Below are 22,187 nucleotides of genomic sequence, written 5' to 3'. Positions count from 1 at the left end.
GTTAGTGGACTTTAAACTGGGCCAGTCTGCAACTTTTCTTGGTATCCGCCACTAGGGATCACACATCTTTGACCGAAAGTCCCAGTTTTTAGAGAATTAAATTATCTCCTGCCCCCTAGTCTGAATCCCCTCTGTTTCAGCTGACTTCTCCCAGACCCAGCCAAAGTGCCTAAAGCACCTTGGATACAAATCATCCATGACGGTGGGTCAGTCAGTGGAATTTCATTCATTCAATCATATTTATTGAGCACTCACTGTGTGCCAAGCACTATACTAAGTGCTTGGGAGGTATAATTCAGCAACAGAGACAGCGAGCTCACACTCTAGAATTTGAATGTTCACTGTGGGCATAGCATCCTAAGAGCTTTTGGTTACCATTCTCTGTATTTCTACAGGATATAGGTGTAGTGTCCAGTACAGCACTGCCAAGGCCTAACAAGGCCAAGCCTCCTGAGACAATCCGATTGGCTGAGACAAAAACACTGGAAGATGAAGCAGACTCAGTATGCAAGTTGCCTCTGAGGTAAGTCAGCCTCTTCCTGTGAAGGGGTTGTCTATGCAAGCACCATGGCAGTAGCAGAGCTCTCCCAGGTGTTGTGTGGGAAATACCACTCACTAACATTAACTTGACTTACATTAACATTAACTTGTACTTCCCAAGCGCTTAGTACAGTGCTCTGCACACAGTAAGCGCTCAATAAATACGATTGATGATGATAACAAACTCCCTTGATTGAGAAGATTGAGTTCCGGCATCGCCAACCTCATCTCCTCTGTGATAAAGCCCACAGAGTTGGAGGTTCCCCATCAGATACCGGTTGCCTTCTGGAAAGCAGGGCTTACTCACCAATCTTGGCCAGTCTTCTGCACGTTTCCTCCCAGGCTGAAGAATCTCCCCAGTCTGAAAGCTGTCATGGTAGGCCCTGGGCAGCCTGCAGGAACCATCTGTGCTGGGAAGGTAGGGGTGGAGGACAAGACAGGCAGCAAGAGGGCAAGTGAGAGAGTGGGCTCATGGAGGAACCAACGCACTGAATCAGCAGTACCTTTCCAACAATGTCCTTCAGGCCCAGGAAGTTGTAGTTTGGCATTTTTTATAAATGGTATTTGATAGAGCACTTACTGTGTGCCAGACATTGTGCTAAGCGCTGGGGTAAGCTACAAGTTTATCAGGTTGGACCCAATCTCTGTCCCACACAGGGCTAACAGTCTTCCCTATTTTACAGATGAGGTAACTGAGGCACAGAGCAGTTAAGTGGCTGTCCCAAGGTCACACAGCAGAGCTGGGATTAGAACCCAGGTCCTTCTGACTCCAGGTCCATGCTTTATCCACTAGGCCACTCTGCTTCCTTGGCATCATGTATTGAATGAAGGGCCCTGCTTCCTTGGCTCCTTGGTGGCCCAAGTGGAAAGAAATGTAAAGCTTGTTGGCCCCAGACCAAGGGAGAGATATTTGCATAGTGGAAACTATGTCTCTCCTTTTGACTTCAGCAAATGAATCTCAACAAATATTTTTAGTCAGTCCTCTCACTCACAGCCCACCGATGTCATTCACTGAGACCGGCTTCATTTAGCGGGGTGGAGCTGCAGGAAGAGGGGACTCGTGCACAGGACAGACAGACAGGAAACTGGTGCGGGGACGGGCTGACAGAAGGGACTGGTGAGGGGGACGGGGCTCTTAACTGGTGATCCTTTCTCTTGCCAAAGTAGAATTAGCCAAAAGGAGGAACAAAAGGTAAAATGTTTTAGAATTGTGGTAAGTTAAGGGTTTGGTTTAAAATAGAACCCAATTCTACTGCTGTAAAAGGCTTCAAAGAGTAGAGGAAAACAAATCTAGAAAAACAGGAATGGGGATCAGCTACCACGAGGAGGGGTGTCCTAAATAAGTACCCATCCCGTCCAGCCTCCCCAGGAAAGCCGTTTCTAGAAGAGAAATGTGGCCTCTAGTAAGACCTGCAAGTGGGGGTGTCTCTGTCCTTTTGCCTTTGTAGTATGGCAGAATCTATGACTTGGGGCTGAAGCTGTGAAGGGATTTCACAATCAATCAGTGTGGTGTTTATTGAGCACTTACTATGGGCAGAGCACTGTACTAAGTACTTGGGAGGGTACAATATGATAGAGCAGGTGGGCACAATCCTTGCCTACAAGGAGGTTGTTGTCTAGACAGGGAAACATTTACAAAGTTACAGATCAGATGTACCCAAGGGATGTGAAGGTGGAGTGAATAACAAAGGGCTTAACCCTTAAGGGTTACAGACCCAATTGCATAGGCAACATGGAAGGGCAAACAGTGGAAGTGAGGGCTTACTCAGGGGAGGCCTCTTGAAGGAGATGTGATTTTTAGAATGGCTTTGAAGGTGGGGAGAGTGGTAGTCTGTTGGATATGAAGGGGGAAAGGAGTTCCGGGCCAGAAGGAAAGTGTGTGCAAGGGATCAGTGACAGGAAAGATGAGATCGAGGTACAGCCAGTGGGTTGGCATGAAGTAGGAGATCAGTGAGGTAAAGTAAAAGGAATAGAGCTGACTGAGTGCCGTAAAGCCAATGGAGAGGAGTGTTTTGTTGCATGTGGAGGTGGATGGGCAACCATAGGAGGGGAGATGTGGACTGTGATTTTTTTTTTTTTTTTAAGAAAAATGATCCAGGCAGCAGAATGAAGTATGCCTTGGAGTAGGGAGAGACAGAAGTCAGGGAGGTCAGCGAGGAGGCTGATGTAGTAGTTAAGGTGGGATATGGTAAGTGTTTGGATCAGCGCAGTAGCAGTTTGAAGTCTCCCAAGCACTTAATACAGTGCTCTGCACACAGTAAGCACTTCTTAATGTGATTGACTGATGGAGAGGAAGGAGCAGATATCTGCAGATATTACAATTATCACTATTATTATTGTTAAAACACTCTATTGGGAGAGTGCAATATATTTGGTACAAGCCAAACCCTACTCACAAGGAGCTTACAATCTATACAAGATAACCTGGTCAGTCCTACTGTCTGTTCCACATAAGGCTCACAGTCGAAGGGGGAGGGAGAGCAGGTATTTAATTTCCATTTAAAGATACAGAAACTGAAACTGAAGAGAAGCCAGGTGACTTGCCAAAGGTCATACAGCTGAGAAGTGGCATGGTGCCACTGACACCCCTGAATCTCAGGTCCTTGCTTCTTCTACTAGACCACACTTTCCCCCCCACTCTGTACTGTAAGCTCATTGTGGGCAGGAATGTGTCTCTTTATTGTTGTATTGTACTCTCCCAAGCATGTAGCACGATGCTCTCTGCACACTGTAAGCACTCAATAAGTACGATTGAATGAAAAATTCTTCGGGAAGTTGGGGGCAGTGCTCCAGACCTTAAGGGGTTAGTAGCCTCCAGTTCATTATCTTAATGCTGTAAGTCTACTCTAGTTTTGGAAGCAGCCAGAACCTGCTGAATGAAGGCAGGGCTCAAGCTCATCTTACTAGGCCGTGGCCTCTAGTGATGTCCCAGCCGAACTGATGGAGCCGAGTGAGTCTGTTGCAGCGGAGAGAGGAGAGTGGTTGAAGCGTTCTCAGCTTCAGACTGCTGAACCTGTCTGTAATCCTCTACGAGTCACTGCCCTTACCTTGTCCTCAGTCTCAACCCCTTGGGTTCCCAGTCTTCCTCCTGCTGCTGCTCCGCCATGGCCGCTTCACCTTCCAGTTTCTGCGACTTCTGACTTTCTTCCCCAAAAATGGGAGGCTTCCTTAGGCTGGTACCCTCCTGTGGCCATTTATTGGAACAGTAAAGTGACAGCATCCCCATGGCCTCTTGGACTTTTTCTTCTCATTATTATCATTATTATTTGTGGTATTTAAGTCACAGAAGCAGCGTGGCTCAGTGGAAAGAGCACAGGCTTTGCAGTCAGAGGTCATGGGTTCAAAGCCCAGCTCCACCAATTGTCAGCTGTGTGACTTTGGGCAGGTCACTTCACTTCTCTGTGCCTCAGTTCCTTCATCTGTAAAATGAGGATTAAGACTGTGAGCCCCCCGTGGGACAACCCAGCACAACCCAGAACAGTGCTTTGCACGTAGTAAGCGCATAATAAATGCCATCATCATTAAGAGGGATTGGTAATAATAATAATAATAATCGTCATATGTGTAAAGTGCTTACTATGTGCTAAGCACTCAGGTACAGTCAGATCAGACACAGTCACTGTCCCACATTGGGTTCACAGTATAAGAGGGAGAGCACGGGTATTTTATTCCAGTTTTATAGATGAGGAATCGGAGGCACAGAGAAGTTGTGATTTGCTCAAGGACACACAATAGGCAAGTGGTGGAGCCAGGATTAGAACCCAGCTCTCTTGATTCCCAGTACTGTGCTCTTTCCACTCGGACACTGTGCCTTATTACATACACTTAGTGATTCTCTTTCAGTATAACCTCCTTGTGGGCAGGGAATGTGTCTACCAACTTTGTTGTACTCTCCCAAGTGTTTATTACATTGCTCTATACACAGTAATCACTCACTAAATAGATTAACATAACGGCATCTGTACATGTGAGTAAAATCTCATTAGGCCAGGCCCTCTAATTTAGAATTTGCGACCAGTTTAGAAGCAGCACCTTTTTGGATGAATGTCACTTACAAACGCCCTGCTGCCGTCCTTCTCCTCCCTCCGCTAGTGCTAAAGCAAAACAAGTTTGGGCTGAAGAAGCGATCAATCAATATTTATTGAGCGCTCACTGTGTGCAGAACCCTGTGCTAAGCGTTTGGGAGAGTACAAATCAACAGAGTTGGTAGACTATGTACTCTCCCAAGTGCTTACTACAGTGCTTTGAACACAGTAAGTGCTCAATAAATACTGAGGATGATGATGGTAACAAGTTTACAGTCTAGAGAAGGGAGCTCTTGCCTTATACTCGGATAATGAAGAATAACAGGAATCTACTATATTTAATTGAAGCAGTGGGTCTCAACCAGCATGAGTGATGAAGACTTTCTGACTACCCATGCAACCTATTTAATTGAGAGAGAGAGATAAGAGAGAGAATGAGAACCAGCCATCACAAATGTTAGGCTAAGCTCAGCCCACACTTTGGGGTGGCTATCCTCACACCACTCACAAGGTATTTCTGACAAGTGGCATCTTTTAGACTATCCTTCCACTTGGACTTTTCATTGATTCAGCTAGGACTTCAACATCTCCTCCCCCATAATCACAAGTTAGGGAGGTTTTGGAGAATAGAAATTTGGCAAGAGAGAAAGCAAGGAATAGATTTAAAGCAATTCAGCTGGGCCAAAGTGCTTTCGAATTGGCAGATCTTATATATGAAGGGGAGAAAGTGAAGCCTTTTAAAAGTTTCAATTAATAAAAGTGAAAGGTTTGCATGTATTTTTAACTTGACAGTTAATCCATTGCCCCTCTAACCCAAAATCCTTTGTGGCACTTTGGTTCATGGTTCAACCCAGAGATGGTTACAATGGCTCATAGTCATCCCTACCAGACAGTAAAAGCTCTTTGAAGACAGGGCTTGAGGAACCACATCTGGTGGGGCTCAGTAGTCAGCAAAGTGTCTGCCAACTCTATTGAATTGTACTCTTCCAAGTTCTTAGTGGAGAAGCAGCGTGGCTCAGTGGAAAGAGCTCGGGCTTTGGAGTCAAAGGTCATGGGTTTGAATCCCAGCTCCGCCACGTCTGCTGTGTGACCTTGGGCAAATCACTTCACTTCTCTGAGTCTCAGTTACCTCATCTGTAAGATGGGGATTGACTGTTAGCCCCACATGGGACAACCTGATCACTTTGTATCCCCCCCCCCCCAGTGCTTAGAACAGTGCTTCGCACATAGTAAGCGCTTAACAAATGCCATCATCATCAATCGTATTTATTGAGCGCTTACTATGTGCAGAGCACTGTACTAAGCGCTTGGGAAGTACAAATTGGCAACATATAGAGACAGTCCCTACCCAACAGTGGGCTCACAGTCTAAAAGGGGGAGACAGAGAACAAGACCAAACATACTAACAAAATAAAATAAATAGGATAGACATCATTATTATTATTACAGTCACTGCAAATAGTAAGTGCTCAATCAATACAGTTGATTGACTGGTCAGAAGAGCCCATGTCCCGGCTAACCCTCCTCCAACCTACTGCCAAGAGATATCCCCACTAGACCTTCCCATCCCTTCCCCCTGACTTTCCTCTGGTTAGGGAATGACTAGATGGAAAGGCAATGTCCCTCTAGACTGTGAGCTCTTTGTGGCCAGGGAATGTGTCTACCAACTTTTTCATTCATTTATTCAATCGTATTTATTGCGCGTTTACTGCATGCAAAGCACTGTACTAAGCACTTGGGAGAGTATAACAACAAACAGGCACAATCCGAGTACAGTCTAGAGACGAGCTTACAGTCCGTTGTACTGTACTCTCCCAACAACATAGTACAGTGCTCTGCACACAGTAAGCACCCAAATACAATTGATTTGATAGCTAAACAAGCTAGTTACTGCTCAGATAGCCCTGGGATAGATATGCATGTATATTTGATAATATATTCATTTTTTTATTTTGATATTTCTTCCACCTTCACCATTCAACTACTTAATCCTTGTTCTTCATATTGCTCCCACTATCCATAAATATTTTATGTCAGTCTCCATGATCAGTACCTTGTGAACAGGGAATGTTTATTGTGCTGCTATTGTATTTTGCCAGCCACTTGGTAGAGTGTATTGCACTCTAGGTACGAAATAACACCATTACTACCCTATCAATCAAGCAGTAAATCAGTGGTATTTATTGCGCATTTACTGTGTGCAGAGCATACTACTGAGCATTGGGAAAGTACACTATAACAGAGTTAGTAAATGCAATCCCTGATCACAAGGAATGTACAGTCTACAGGGGGACAGATTAATCTATTAATTAATCTATAATTAATTAATATATTAGGAATAGAGGAAATAGTAGAATATAAGAATATTTATATAAGTACTGTGGCATATCAAAGTTCTTAAAGGGTACACAAGCAAGTTTAGTTAACAGAGAAGGGAGGATGCTTAATACTTCCCCTACTCCTCCTGCTCCCACCAGTACTATCACTAATTTATAGCCTATTTAAGTTGCCCCTCTTTTAAACCGTGAGCCCACCGTTGGGTAGGGACCGTCTCTATATGTTGCCAACTTGGACTTCCCAAGCGCTTAGTACAGTGCTCTGCACACAGTAAGTGCTCAATAAATACGATTTGATTGATTGATTAAACTGATTTCTGAGGAATACATGCAAGGCCAATTTCTTCCTTGGAGGAAAAGGAAATTGCCCTGCGCCCATCCAGCTAAATCAAGGTATTGCTCTACAAGCCAAATTTCAGAGGAGCCCAAATTGCCAAGAGGTAGATGATTAAGTGGGCATATTGAACCCCAAACCCAACTGAATTGTTCTAGTACCCTCAGTCTATGCCCCACTTAAAATAGACTCCTTTTAGGCTTATTGGCAGCACTTGTATATTTTGTCCTGGAATGACCCTTCTCTTCTCTAGCCTGGCTTCAGCCCACTTTATTCAACCCTGGATTTTCCATTCTTTTGGGCTATTTGAGGATTCATTCATTCATTCAATCAATCGTATTTATTGAGCGCTTACTGCGTGCAGAGCACTGTACTAAGAGCTTGGGAAGTACAAGTTGGCAACATATAGAGATGGTCCCTCCCCAACAGTGGGCTCACAGTCTAGAATGGGAAGACAGAGAATAAAACAAAACATATTAACAGAATAAAATAGAATAAATATGTACAAGTAAAATAGAGTAATAAATATGTACAAACATATATACATATATACAGGTGCTGTGGGGAAGGGAAGGAGGTTAGGTGGGGGGGATGGGGAGGGGAAGGAGGGGGATATAAAGGAAAGGCCCATTAGTGTGTTTTAGGATGAAATATGCTATAATTTATAAGCAGCACTATGCAAACTACTCACTTCTCCCACATTTTTGCAGGGCACCTTTAAATGCTTTTGAATAAATTCTTCTGCATGCATTCAAGAACCGAGGAGGAAGCCCTAATTATCTCTTTCCAAACTGTGTAGTGAAGCAAGCTTTCATCTGGATCAGTACTTCAGATAAAGGAAGGAGCCGAGGAGCTGATAGAGAAGTAGGAATTATTTAAAGGAAAACTGATCCTCCAAGACCTGCTCCTAAAGAACTGCACTCGAATCTGCATCTTCATTAGAAATGCAAAAACAGAAAAACTTTGATTTTGTTCATCTGAACGTTTCGGTGCAAAGAAGATTTTTGGCAGAAAAATAGAGAAGAAGTGTGGTCCAGTGGGTAGACCACAGACCTGGGATTCAGAAGTTCTAATCCCAGCTCCACCACTTGTCTGCTGTGTGACCTCAGGCAAGTCTTTTAACTTTTCCTTCCGGGCCTCAGTTACTTCATCTGTAAAATGGGATTAAGTCCCACGTGGGACATGGATTGTGTCGAACCTGATTAGCCTGTATCTACCCCAGCACTTAGTACAGTGTCTGGCATGTAGTAAATGCTTAACGAATATCATAAAAGAAAAAAAATCTTGGCTTTCATGTGCTTTATATTACCTCAGACTGATAGTTTCAACTGTGGTTGAGAGCCCACTGGGTGCTGAGCACTATATAGCCGTCTCCTGTTATAAGAGGGCTCTTGAATTTTTTCCTCCAATCTTACTTCCTGCTCTCACTCCCTTAAGAGATAAAGCAAAGTTTACTTCAATGTAAGCACTTCCCTTCCCTTTTGAAGTCTTCTGACTGACTTGACAAGAGTGATTAACTCCATTTCAATTTAGCACCAGGTCAGGACAGATCTATTTAGCATAGATAATGGCAGACCTGTGACACTGGTGTCCCTTCGGCCTTGTCAAATCCGCCTTTCCTTACCTTGCTCCTTCAGCATTCCCGTTGCCATCTGCTTTTACTCTGTGTAATTCAAAGTAGGCCTATTGAACTTCGTTGTGCTTCTGTTTTACATCTACTTTCCCCTACTCATTTACACCTATTTGATTTGATTTCTTGTTTATGCTTAATACATCACTGCTGTACTCTGAGCAAACGGGGGTCCCTGGTGGTGAAAAATCAATGGTTTTCAAGGAACCTAAATACAGTGTCATTGCTAAATAAGTGTTCAGTAAACCTATTGCTAGCTTTGGCTCCGAAAGACAAAAGACACTCGGACAAGGAATCCTTCTGCTTCGAGCTGAAAAGAACTGCAGGTATTAAAATACAACCGTGTAAATTTGTTCTTTTAACCCCCATTCACAGCCACGCCCCTCCCAGAGAGATAGATAACAGGAGTGGGTTTGAGGTCTAGTTCTTCTAGACACTTCTGATGAGGGAAAGAGGCCTACAGAAAGGGAACTTTTCCGACCAGGAACAGAGCTGGAGCTGTGGAGACAGAATTTTTAACATTTTAGAAAGTAAATGCATTCTTAGATCATTTAGCTAAAAGCTTTGGAACTGTATGCTGTATAATTCATTGTCAAGCCCTGATTTCATTTGGATGGAATTGCAGAACATACCTTATATGGAAAGTATTCTGGCCTGAACTCTATTCTATGTTTTCTAGATTTCATTTAATGTCATCTTTAGGAACCTCCCATCCCTCCCCAATCATAAATCAATCCATCCCTTCCACCTCCCAAAATGTGGATGAATTAGGATCTGTACCCTCTAAACCCATCCTCAGCCCCACAGCACTTATGAACATATCCATAATTTATTTTAATATGTCTACCCCTATACATAATTGTTGTAGTTAGATACTTACTATGTGCCAAGCACTGTACTAAGTGCTGGGGTAGAGTCAAAATTACCAGTTCAGACACAGTCCTTGTCCCACACGGGGCTCACAGTCTAGGTAGGAGGGAAAACTGGTCTTGAATCCCCATTTTACAGATGAGGAAACAAGGCCCAGAAAAGGTAAGTGGCAGCAGGCAGCAGGATTAGAACCCAGGTCCTCTGACACCCAAGCCTGTGCTCTTTCCATTAGGCCATACTGCTTCCCTAAGTTTGTACATATTTATTACTCTATTTATTTATTTATTTATTTTACTTGTACATATCTATTCTATTTATTTTATTTTGTTAGTATGTTTGGTTTTGTTCTCTGTCTCCCCCTTTTAGACTGTGAGACCGCTGTTGGGTAGGGACTGTCTCTATATGTTGCCAACTTGTACTTACCAAGCACTTAGTACAGTGCTCTGCACACAGTAAGCGCTCAATAAATACAATTGATTGATTGATTCCCTGCAAGCTCAAGGTGGGTGGGGAATCTGTCCACCAACTCTGTGGTATTGTACTTTCCAAAGCACTTAGTACAGTGCTCTGCACACAGTAAGTGCTCAATAAATACCATTGATTGAATTTTCCATAGCAAACTTAAGGTTTGAGGCCTTTTCAGTTTAAACTTGAGATTTATGACAGGATAGTTGTCTGTACCTGTGTCTTTCTTGTTTACCCAGGCCAAAGGTTGATCTGGAAAAAAAAAAAAAAAAAGGTAGGCTCTTGGTGGGGAGTTAGGTGAGCTGGTATCTTTCTAAGCTTTCCAAGAGAAGCAAAGTGGCCTCGTGGATAGAGCCCAGGCCTGTGAGTCAGAAGGACCTGGGTTCTAATCCAGGTTCTGCCACTTGTCTGCTGTCCGAACTTGGGCAAGTCACTTCATTTCTTTGTGTCTGTTACCTCATCCCTAAAACAGGAATTAAGACTCTGAGCCCCATGTGGGACATTGATTGGGTCCAACCCAATTAGCTTACATCTACCCCAGCATTTAGTACAGTGCCTGGCATATAGTAAATACTTAACAAATACCATTAAAAAAAAAAAAGTGAATCATGGTGAGCTTTAGAGAAAGGCAGTTAACCTGTGTCATAAAAACAGGCCTCTCATCCTGGTCAAAAAAGCCTCTGGGACTGTTGAGAGGAGCAGGGTGTAACCCAATGGGAAGTGATCCAGTCACAGAATACAATAGTGAAATGTCCTGGATGTACAGATTGTTTGGTCAAAAGTCAATTTTAGCCCTGCAGTGATTTCTCAAAATGCTTAATGGGCACAAACTGAAAATCATTACTAGGGTGACATTGATTATTTTTTTTCATCACCAAGTTAAATTTGACAGATCATCTTCAAGCTAATTTAACTTGGCCCCGGCTTGTCTGCCTGGTTGCTTTTGTTTACATGGACAAGACCTGCAACAAATTTGGCTAGGACACTATCCAGTCCCCAAGTCCCTGACAAGAACAGCTGCACAAGACTTCAAACTGCAACATACCATTTGGCTTAGTAGTACTTGGCAAACTTTATGCTGGGATAATTTGGTTGAGTTGTAAAATGCATACTATTTCTAATTACCAAGGTGTTTGTTTTTTCAGTTTGAAGGCCAATTAAGACACATATCCTCCTCTCTGAGGCAGTACACTTAGCAGCAGGTCAGATTGAGTTGTTTGAGTACCATGGAGGGCTTGGATTTGATTAGCAGCTTGGGATCTGTGACCTCAAGAACACTGAAAACACGGGATAACCTAAGATGCTAGCTCAGTCGCTTCCCTTCCATGAAGGGATTTTGATTTGATTTTGACTATTATAGAGTGGTCTCTCAGCAGTATAATCATTTTACCAGTTAATTCCCAGTGGAAAAAAAAAATCAAACATTCTCCATACTGCAAACTCTCTGTGGTCAGGGAACAGAACTACCAATTCTATTATAGGGTACTTTCCCAAGTGCTTCATACAGTGCTCTGCACACAGTAAGTGCTCAATACAATTAATGTGTAGTTAAAATGATTAATATGTGGATTAGGATGTTTAAATTGACAGAAACATGGAACTGTTCTGTTTCTGATGCAGCTTTCAGGAGAGTGACGCTATCCCTTAAGCAAATCTGTATGACTTCAATTTTATTGGAAAAGCATTTAATATTGGCACTGAACCTCAGACCTCCCACAAATATCGGGATTTACAAATTTTTGCTCATCATAAGGGCCTTCCTGAAGCTTTTTGTTTTTGTTTTATTTATCCTACGCAATTTCCTTCCTCCTTTCCAGTTCATTCCCCCGGTTGTGGTGGGGAGGATCTCCTACAGACTAACATCTATTCATGCACTCCTGCCCTAGAAGCCCAGATACAGGCTTCCTCCCTCTGCTCCCAGTCAAAAGGAGGATGTAAGTAGTAATGGTGATCGTGAACAACACTGCTATTCATTGTTTGGGAGATCTGGGGAATATTCTTGAATTCAGCTAGCTAAATTAGCTGCCGCTTGAGTGTCTCACAGCTGCTGCGGCCTGGTCCCAAAACATCTTACCCAAAATGCAAGAGCTCTGGTTACATGAGCTATTCTTCACATATGGGCCTTCCATTAAGTTGTCATCACAGACGTATACATGAAAGTGTTCCCTTGGACTTACCCCTTTCCGAAGGGGCTCAAAGGGAAAGTCTAGTTCTGGGAGATTTGACCTGGTTTAACGTACTTCACGACTGCTCCTCCTAAAGTTTGGATGACAAGGGCTCTCCTAAGCCTAATCACTTGAGATGCTATTTCTTGCCTTACTGCTGTGATGGAAGATTTGGGAACCCCATTCATTTACTCCCTTGTCTAGCCCTTCCCCATGTCAAAATGAACACCTGCTCTTCTAAGTTAGTTCCTGCTTTTAAAAAAAACCAACACTGATCCTAGAAGTGTGACAAGTGTCCAATTTGATCCAACATGCTATTTATTAGTTAATGGCTAGGGCTGCCATTTAATTTTCTTCAGGGGCAGAGCTCACCAGCTCTAAGCAGAATAGCCCGCTCTTATGAAGCACTTCAATATCAAAGCCCATTTCCCACAATAATTGGGCCTCAACCACTCCTGTAAAGCCTGTGGCATTAGACCCACTTTTTTAGTAAGTTAAATTAAGGCATAAAGAGGATAAGTGATTTTTTTTCCAAGGCACTTAGCCGGCTGAGGCTGGGGAAAATACTTGGGCCAACTGAATTGGGCACACACTTCTTCAACCCCTCGAGCACTGTAGAAATGTCACGTCAAGTGGAGATGACCATCTATTCCACATTTCTCATAGCAAGAAGTCAGTGTTCCCCCCCAGAACCTGGCACTCTAAGACAGCCCATCCATCACCTTTCTCCTCCAGCCCCAAAGCTGAGCTGGAGCAGCCGAAAAGCGCAGCTGGGAGGAAGAGCACAAGGCTTCTCTCACAAACCTGCGGCTCACGAAAGCCCCCTTAGACTAGATTTTTCCAAGTTCAAGACAGTTGAAGTGCCTGATTACACGTGCTGAAGAAACCTTGCCCCTTGGCTCACTTCTGAAAGTTGTGGTTTAAAGATGCCACATGAGCCTGGCGGCCAGCTCTTGGGCCAAAGAAGGTCAAGGTGCAGGAGGCACAACGGTTGAAATGACCCATCTGTCGTTTCTAACTGGAAATGGTTTTCCCAGGGATTGTCACACATCCAAGGTATCTGGGGTTAAATGGTTTCCTCAGCTTTTCCCCTTAAATCAATCTACATTTTCTTGGCAAGCCCTGGGACTGCATGGTAGGCAGCTGTGATTCAAGCAGACATTTTTTTCCTTTTCTACTGTCCTAGTCTTCCTGTCCTGTGCAGATGTGATTCTTTCCCCTGTCTGCCGAACAGCTAATTATTTTAGCAGCAGGCCAACAGCCTAGAGAAAACAGACCATCCATATTCTCCAGTGTAATAACTCTACTAAAAGCTAAGGCCCCTCTATCTGCCTCTTCCTGGACAAAACCTACTTGAGCAGCCACCATTTGGGGTATTTTGGGGCATTACTTTATACTTATTCTAGTGTTCATCCTTCTTCCAAACCTCACAGTTCTTTAACATTTTATTTCCCGAGCCTTCCTCATCAATGCCGTACTTCGGAAGAGGGAAACCGCTAAATGATCCACAGAGTTCATCTAGTTGCCAGAAAGATCTCTCTACGTTGACGGCTCAGCAATGGTGACAGCCACAGTCCCCAAATCTCTTCCAACCCATCTGGGTTAGTATATGCAAGGGGTACAGATGTGGCAGCAAATGGCACAGCGTCTGCCACCTTCCCCAAGTCTCACCTTCTAAATTCCGTTTCCAAATCACTGATAGGTGGCAAAAGCTGGCCTTTCCTGGCAACCAAGCAGTGGTATTCACTGAGCGCTTATTGTATGCACACATTCCCTGCCCATAAGGAGCTGACAGTCTAGTTGCAACCCATCTGATGAGAATCCTGATTACATTCATAATGCAGTTTTTCGACATGTTGGATAATGCACTATAACAACAAAATAAGCAAGACCAGGGAATTACTCTATCACCCCATTATAATAAAATCAAAATTATCAGGAAAAAGGCTAATCTTACATCCGGGAGTTAAAATATTGCAGCACTACTTTCTTTCTTCCAATGCACAATGGTATCTAAAGACATATCCTGCAGGCATCAAGTATTCCACTTCAGAGAAAACATTTCCAGATTTGCTGTCACACAACATAAAGTAGGATCATGAAACTAAACACTATAGAGTGCTGCAACAAGACTTTCGGAAGTTCAGTGTGAGGAACTTAAACCTTATCAATATTTGGCATGCATTTTTATAGCAATCAATCAATGGTAACAAATCAGTGGTATTTACTGAGTGCTTACTGTGAACAGAGATCACTGTATTAAGCACTTGGGAAACTACACTATAAAAGAATTGGTAAAGGTGGTTCCTGACCACAAGGACTTATAGTCTACAAGGGGCGACAGCCATGAAAATAAATGACATAAAGGGGAAATAATAGAGTATAAGGATATTTACATAAGTGCTGTGGGGCTGGGGTGTGTATAAAAATGAAAATGCGGATTCCAAAATCCTCTGAGAAGGAACTGATTGTCCTCTTTGCCATTTTCCGGACCTGAAAGCAAAAAAGCAACTTAAAATACAGGGAACCTGATCAGTGAAAAACAGAAACTATAACATGGTGGGAGACATGAAAGGGGCAAATAAATTAAGTGGGGTGGGGGTGCAATGTATGTATGTAGGTAGGTAAGTTCTTGAATATTAATACCCAGGAACTTGGGAATCCTGAATTACGGTAGCAATATTATAAAGCCTCCTTTTATCCTTTGGGTGAAGGAGGACAATATTACGATATTTAGTATTTGCTTGCACTTGCCATAAAAGGTATATGATAATATTTCTGGGCAGGGATGGTATCTACCAACTATTGTACTGTAGTCTCCCAAGCACTCAGTAAATACCTCTGCTGATTTACAACTCTCCATCAGCTCCTCCCATCTTATATAACAGCTCATCTCCCATTATTCCCCAACTTCCATTCTTGGTGCCCTCTAAGCTCATGCCTCTTACCACACCATTCTTCTTCCTCCACCTCTTGCTCACGCTGTCCCTGACCTCCCTCCCCAACCCAAATCAAACCACAGCCTGCCATTTTAGAAGCTCTTCTATCCTACTTCCTCCAGGAAGCTTTCCTCAAATAATTCCCAATACAGCCATAACAACCCAACAGCCATGCCGAGTACCCACTCTTTGCTGGCCATAGGAAAGTTAAGCACTTTGCTCAAGATCTTACACAAGAACTGAAAAGGGGACAATCCTTCTATGGCTTGCCTAACTGTATAAATTGGATTGTTCATGCCAGAGGGAAGTAGTGAAATAAAGAAATATCTAGCAGACAGCTCTTTGTCCAGCTTGCATCTGGTTTTTCCCTTAACCAGTTCCAATATGGCATCCCAGTGCCCTGCACACAGTAAGGTCACAATAAACATTATTATTTTTATTTTAGATGTGCAGCCTCCCTCTCCTACAGCTTTTGTCACTACGGCACATAAGTAGAGCCTGTGTTTACAGGGACCTAGATTGTAAGCTCTTTGAAAGCAGGGATCATGTCTACCTACTGACTTGTACTCCCTTAGTACAGTGTTCTTCACCCAGTAAGTGCTGATATACCACTGATTGATCAGGTCCACTCAGTCAGTCATATTTATTGAGTGCTTACTGGGTGCAAGAGTACTGTACTAAGCACCTGGGAGAGTACAACCTAACGATAAACAGATATTCCCTGCCCATGAGCCCAGCGATACACTCAAGAAGTTTATGTGAGTTCTGTGAACTTGTGTAAAAAATACTTTTTTCCAATTGTCCCTTTGATTCTCCTATGCAGGTTACGCCACAAGGTCAGCAACAGGTGAAGTGGAGATGGGAGGACAGGGACTGGAATTCTTTAATGTGGTAATAACAATAATAATACTAATTTTGGTATTTGTTAAGCGCTTACTAAGTGCCAAGCACTGGGGGAGATACAAGGTAATCAGGTTGTCCCACATGGGGCTCACAGTAATAATCCCCATTTTCCAGATGAGGTAACTGAGGCACAGAGAAATTAAGTGACTTGCCCAAAGTCTCACAGCTGATAAGTGGCAGAGCCGGGATTAGGTGGTCACATTAAATATCTAGCCACCCCCCTGACAGCTTGGAACCCTTAATCCTTGAAATAGGATGGTTAACAATTATTTACTGTCAATGCTATAGAAAGCATGATTGCTTTCCCCCCGACCCCTTCAAGACATAGTACTTACCCTTTGAGGAAACTAGCAAGCTTAACCTCAGTTAAAACTGTGACTTCTTAATACTGTCTTATAAAACCTTATTGAAATAACATCAAAATAACTTAATATACAACCATGGAATCTGACATATTGATCTTTGAGCGTCTCAGCCAAGGATTCCGGACCCACTTACACAGCATTAGCCAGTGAAAAGAGTTTGGGTGTTGGCTAGCCTGGCTTTCCTCCCAGCAGACTACCCAGGGTCATATGTCCATCACAGTTCTAGGTCAGGAGAAAAGAAAGCATGAATGAAAATGAAACAGCAAAAGAAAGAAAAACAAAATGTAAAACTACTTTGAAAAATCTGGTTTTATTTTTTTTTTAATCAAAGAGGTGTTTTCAAATTATATTTAAACTGCTATTTAGATTTCCACTGATGGTTTTAAACTGCTTTCCAGGTGTTGTATCATTTCTCAAAACTGTATTGAAGCCTTTGTAATAAGCTACCTTGGTTAACAGCCTAAATATCATTGTTGGGGGTGATTTTAGAGACACAAGTTTAAAAGTAGGACGTAACATGAAGAACACGTTCAAATGTCAAGGCATCTCAATTTCTAATTTCAAAAAAATGAAAGTATTTCAAGCTAATTGCAAACTTTAATTTAGGTGACTATGGACTTCCAAAGCTAAACAAACCCTGGCCTGTTTCATAGCAAAGTTCTAAGCTGTGAGGGCAGGAAGAAAATACACTGAGGGAACTTCTTCCTACCCACTGAGAACTCAAAATAAAACATCTATATCCAAAGGGATACATTTTTTTCTAAAGTCATTTTCAACCTGGAGTACAGAACATGGCCTTAGTTGCTCAAAGCACCAAGAAGTTTAGTTAAAAAAAAAAAAATCCTGCCTTTATGAAATCTGAACATTTTTGTGTTTTTCTTTTTTAAAAAAGGTCCCATTTCTTTCTTTGGTTTAGTCCATGGTTTCAATGGTGTGTCCAAAGGTAAATCATTCTATTTATGATGAAAACAACACCTAGTACTTGTCTAAATGCAGGTTCTCTAAAAGTTGACACATCTATGATACTTGTAAGAACATCTCACCTACAGAGTTCACTCAGAAAACTTGAGGAATTCAAGGTATCCATAGCCCTAAAACCTAGTAACCGTTATAAGTGCATGTACTGAAGCATGTCCAGCATGCCAGTAAGTTCAATTTGTTCAAGTTCAGGGCAAAAAGACTTCAAATGCCCTCATGAAAACATCATTGCATAATTACAACTAATTTTTTTGTGCTTGTTTCATTCAAATAGACGACTTTTGACTTAATTCCCTTCTCTAGCAACGCACAGCAATTCTTCTTTAGGTTTTAGTCAGCCAAGAGAAAGAGTTTTCCTAAATAGATCATTATTTGCAAATACACATTTCTGGAATGAAAGGAAGCTTTGTGTCTTCTTTTGCAGTTGGAAGTTTAAAAACTGATAACATTTTTTATTTTATTCTCCAGCAAATCTGGAAATAATTCACGTATGAATGATACTATCAGTTTTCTTCATAAATACCATACAGAAGTAGTTTATGGATTTGGTTTCCTGGCATTGACAGAGTTTGCTATGCATTTTCTTATACATTTGACTTACACAACTCATTTTGTAAGCATAAAGGATGCTGGATAGATAATTAGCAGTTCTTTTTCCATACAATTAAGAACTTTAATCTTGTTTTTTTTTTTGTAAACAATATTTCCAACAGATTTCACCACTTCTCCTTCTAGGTATCAAATCAAGGCAAGCAAAAATGACTTGTGGATATTTACCAACTGGCAACAAGTCCCATAACTCAGTTGTTTTTAACCGAAGCAAGTAAAGGTAAAGTTTTGTAATTTTCTGCCAGTGACTATAAATTTCTGCTCACTTTTAAATATGCACTGGTCATTTTTCTGGATGATCTATTTGCAAGAACTGTACTTGGCACTGGGTTATTGTAATTGCGAATTTTAATAGAAGTGCTTCGGAAATAAACAAAAGCACTTACAAAAATACCAACTTTTACAAGGTAATGCTTTTATCTGTAAGCAGAGTGATCACAAGCATTTTTGAAAATGTTACTTTTCAATCGATGGACTGCAGGGAACCCAGTCCCAGATTTTTATTTATTTATTTATTTTTTAAACCATAGCTCTTAGCCACATGGCAAGGGAACAAATAACATAATACTACTCTTACTCTCTATCATATGGAAACGTATCATGGCATACCAGAATTAATGGAAAACCTACAAAATAAAGTACTGTAAAGTTCACCCTACATATCCCATAGCAGAAAAGATATACAGCTCAAAAACCACCCTCCCCGCAAAAAAATCCAACAGAAACTGATTTAGTTCATAGTCTGACGTTTCCCAAATAAGATGATAATACTGGAGGCTTTATGGAAGTTTTGTAGAGTTGTAGCAATAATTACTTAAAGCTCCACACTACAGGGAAACGCAGTTTAGGGTGTAAAGGCACCCCTTCCACACTAATGTGATGTCAAAGCTGCAGTTAAAAGTTTTTCTTATGCTAAGAAAGGCAAACCACCTGGTGTGCTAAAGACAAAAGCTAGCAGCATTATAGCAGTAACCTGGAAATAAAAAGCCTACCGGAATTATCCAAATGCCTACTGAGAAGGAACAATGCAGCAGACAGGCCCTTTGGCTCTCACGGTTTGTTTGCGGGGGAAGTGGTCGAATTAAATAGTCAAATTTAGCCACATTAACAAATATTTAACAAAAGCTTCCCCAAGGAACCAGAACAAAACCTGACCTTTCCAGTCAAAGGGCACAGACAGGCCTTTCCATGTCATGTAGCTGAATGAGTTCAAAGATTGGCAATAAAGGAAAAAAAAAAAAAAAGAAAGCTTTAGGGACGTGATGGGAACAAGCTTTTGGGTTTATCGAACAGTCACACCAAGTTTCTCCAGCACACGCACACCCTTTTCTTGGTATTCTTGTCGGGTCATCCAGAAGTTGTCTTTGTCTTTCATGATGTCTGCTAGAACAGCCCCGCCCAGGAATACCATGTGCTTTCGGCGTGGAGGGTCCTCAATGCGGATCTTAAATTTCTATAAAGGGAGGAGGGAGGAGTTGTTAAAGCCTGAAAAGGTAGACTAGTACACTAATTGGATATTCTCTTCCCCTTAATTCACTTTTCTATTGAATTAAAAGGCAATATTATAGAAAACAAAATGGGATCTTTAAAAAAATCATAATATGGGTTTTTGGAGTCACTTATTGGGAAGTGCAACTGATAAGGTTTAAAAAAGTCTAGGGAATGCAGTAAAGAAAGCAGCCCCACATCAACTGTTGTGTTACAGGACCTGACCACTTCTTGAGGCAGGTGATGCCCTCAAACTACCCAAAATACGTGGTGAAACCACCCATTGTGGGACAACTGGCTACGCAGTATGACAGATACTGAAAAAGTCTACAAACAAGCACATCCATCAGCATTTAAAAAAAAAAAATAGCACCCTCAAGAGAAAACTGGCAAATCATGCACGTAGTACAGGGAACTCCAAAGCAATGGATTAAAAAGACATCAATCTCAGAGGGGACTACACAATGGAACAGAAGAAGAGAGTTTTGGACATTCATCTGCCTGCTGCAGTATTTGCTTTTGCCTGTTTTTCACTTAACAGATTAACCACCGAGGTATCGGGCTCAAACAGGAAACAAACGCAAAACTCCAAGAGTTTGCAGCCATTCTTTCCATCTGCTTTATACTCTTTAACAGAATTTCAAATTAATCTAAAAAATTTAGCTATAGATCAAATGAAAGTACTTCAATGAAAGTTTTCGGTGTCCTGAAAACTTAATGTTGTTGAGATACTCTTAAATTAAATATATGCAACAGCCTAGGAAGACTTTCACGCCAAACTGATCATTCATTCATTCAATCGTATTTATTAAGCGCTTACTGTGTGCAGAGCACTGTACTAAGAGCTTGGGAAGTACAACATATAAACATATAAAATACAACATATAAACACGGTCCCTACCCAACAACGGGCTCACAGTCTAGAAGGGGGAAACAGACAACAAAACAAAACATGTAGACAGGTGTCAAAGTCATCAGAACTAAATAGAATTAAAGCTATATGCACATCATTAACAAAATAAATAGAATAGTAAATATGTACAAGTAAAATAGAGTAATAAATCTGTAAAAATATATATACACAAGTGCTGTGAGGAGGGGAAGGAGGTGAAGAAAAAGAGATCACCGAATTTGGGCCACACTGCCTCTTTGTGGATTCAACTCCCAAGCGCTTAGTACAGTGCTCTGCACACAGTAAGCGCTCAATAAATACGATTGATGATGATGATGATGAACTTCAATCCAGGAAGACCCCTCCACTGTTATATTTGGATTACACTGATCTCTAGTTCATGATTTGAGAGTAGATTTCCTTACAAAAAATTAAATAATTAGTTATAATAAACTGGATAAACATGTATGCAGAACTTCTTCCAACAGTAGAAAAAGTCCTCCAAAAAAAATCCTGTGAGCCATGAGAGAAGACGGAATAGAGTGTCAATGTAGTAGGCCAGCTAGGTCTGTAGAGATGGATTCCAGTTTATCCAAGTCCATAGGACCCCACTCCATTCACTCACTTGAAAACACGTTGAATCATAGAGGATGGGCCATAACTGAACTGGGCTCTGGATTGGGGATGGGGAGCTGAGGGTAAGATTTGACTGATGGAGTGAGGAGGCTGGCTAGCAAGAGGAAAGAGGATACAGACCAACCAACAGCTACTCTTCACCTCACTGCAGCACTTTCTTCAAACTGGAACGGGGTTCCTGAAGGCTATGAACTCGACCTGGCTCCCTCTGGTAGTTTTCAGGACTTCTCCTCAAAATTAACCACCACGCTCAAGACTCACCGAGAGTTTTTCCACATCTCCCTTTAAAACTCGTTCCAGATAAAGCTGTTTAAGTTCACGTTCCAAACGCGAAGGCAGCCCAGGATACATAGTCGAACCCCCAGAAAGCACAATGTGCTTATAGAATTCAGACCTGGAAAAGAAACCAGATTTTAATGCTTAGCAAAACCCACAAGCCATCAGGACCAAGAAGAATAATGTCAACAACAATTGTGGTATTTAAATCCTTACAATGTATCAAGCACTATATTAAGCCCTAGGGTATGTACAATGCAATCAGATTCTGCATAGCCCCTGACCCACATGGGGCTTATGGTCAAAGCACTCTAAGCACTTATAAATTACTTGCAATTAAACTAGTGTACATCCTATACAAAGATAACAGATGATACATACTGTCTCAGTATAGTTCAAAATAATGCCTTGCACAGCATATGTGCTGGAAGTATTAAACAGCACTGAATGAAGAAACCCCACAAAAATCCATTTACGTTGACTAATGTTTATATTGTTCCTTAAACAAGACTATCTACACAATCCTCTGTATTAAGAGTTTATCATGATTAGAAACAATCTAGACAAAAAATCTGACAGTCTTCTGTTAGCACTCCAATTTGATTTGTCACTCCAGCACACATCTTCCCCTACTCATTAAACTACCAACTCCTTTGTGCAAAATATTGTATTCGGCCCTGAAGGGTATTATAAAAATAGGCAGGTGTCTATTTGAGGAGTTTACCACCTGTGTGAC

At 41.8% G+C, this 22,187-nt stretch overlaps 1 protein-coding gene across 2 annotated transcripts in view; it reads right to left on the bottom strand.

Moving 5' to 3' along the window:
* Positions 1-16,865: 16,865 nt before the first annotated feature.
* ACTR2 (actin related protein 2) overlaps positions 16,866-22,187 on the bottom strand; it is a 37,370-nt gene continuing 32,048 nt past the window's right edge. For both annotated transcript variants that reach the window (XM_038751100.1, XM_038751101.1), the window contains 2 exons: positions 21,437-21,569; positions 16,866-19,612 (listed from right to left, as the gene is read on the bottom strand). In XM_038751100.1, the coding sequence (XP_038607028.1) occupies positions 19,442-19,612; positions 21,437-21,569 (304 nt within the window). In that variant the 3' untranslated portion in view covers positions 16,866-19,441. The remainder of the gene's footprint in view (positions 19,613-21,436; positions 21,570-22,187) is intronic.

The sequence above is a fragment of the Tachyglossus aculeatus genome, chromosome 9 (assembly GCF_015852505.1).
Source record: "Tachyglossus aculeatus isolate mTacAcu1 chromosome 9, mTacAcu1.pri, whole genome shotgun sequence".
In the NCBI taxonomy this organism is placed as follows: domain Eukaryota; kingdom Metazoa; phylum Chordata; class Mammalia; order Monotremata; family Tachyglossidae; genus Tachyglossus; species Tachyglossus aculeatus.
The sequence above is the reverse complement of the archived record's forward strand: the minus strand, read 5'-3'. Positions and strand labels throughout refer to the sequence as shown.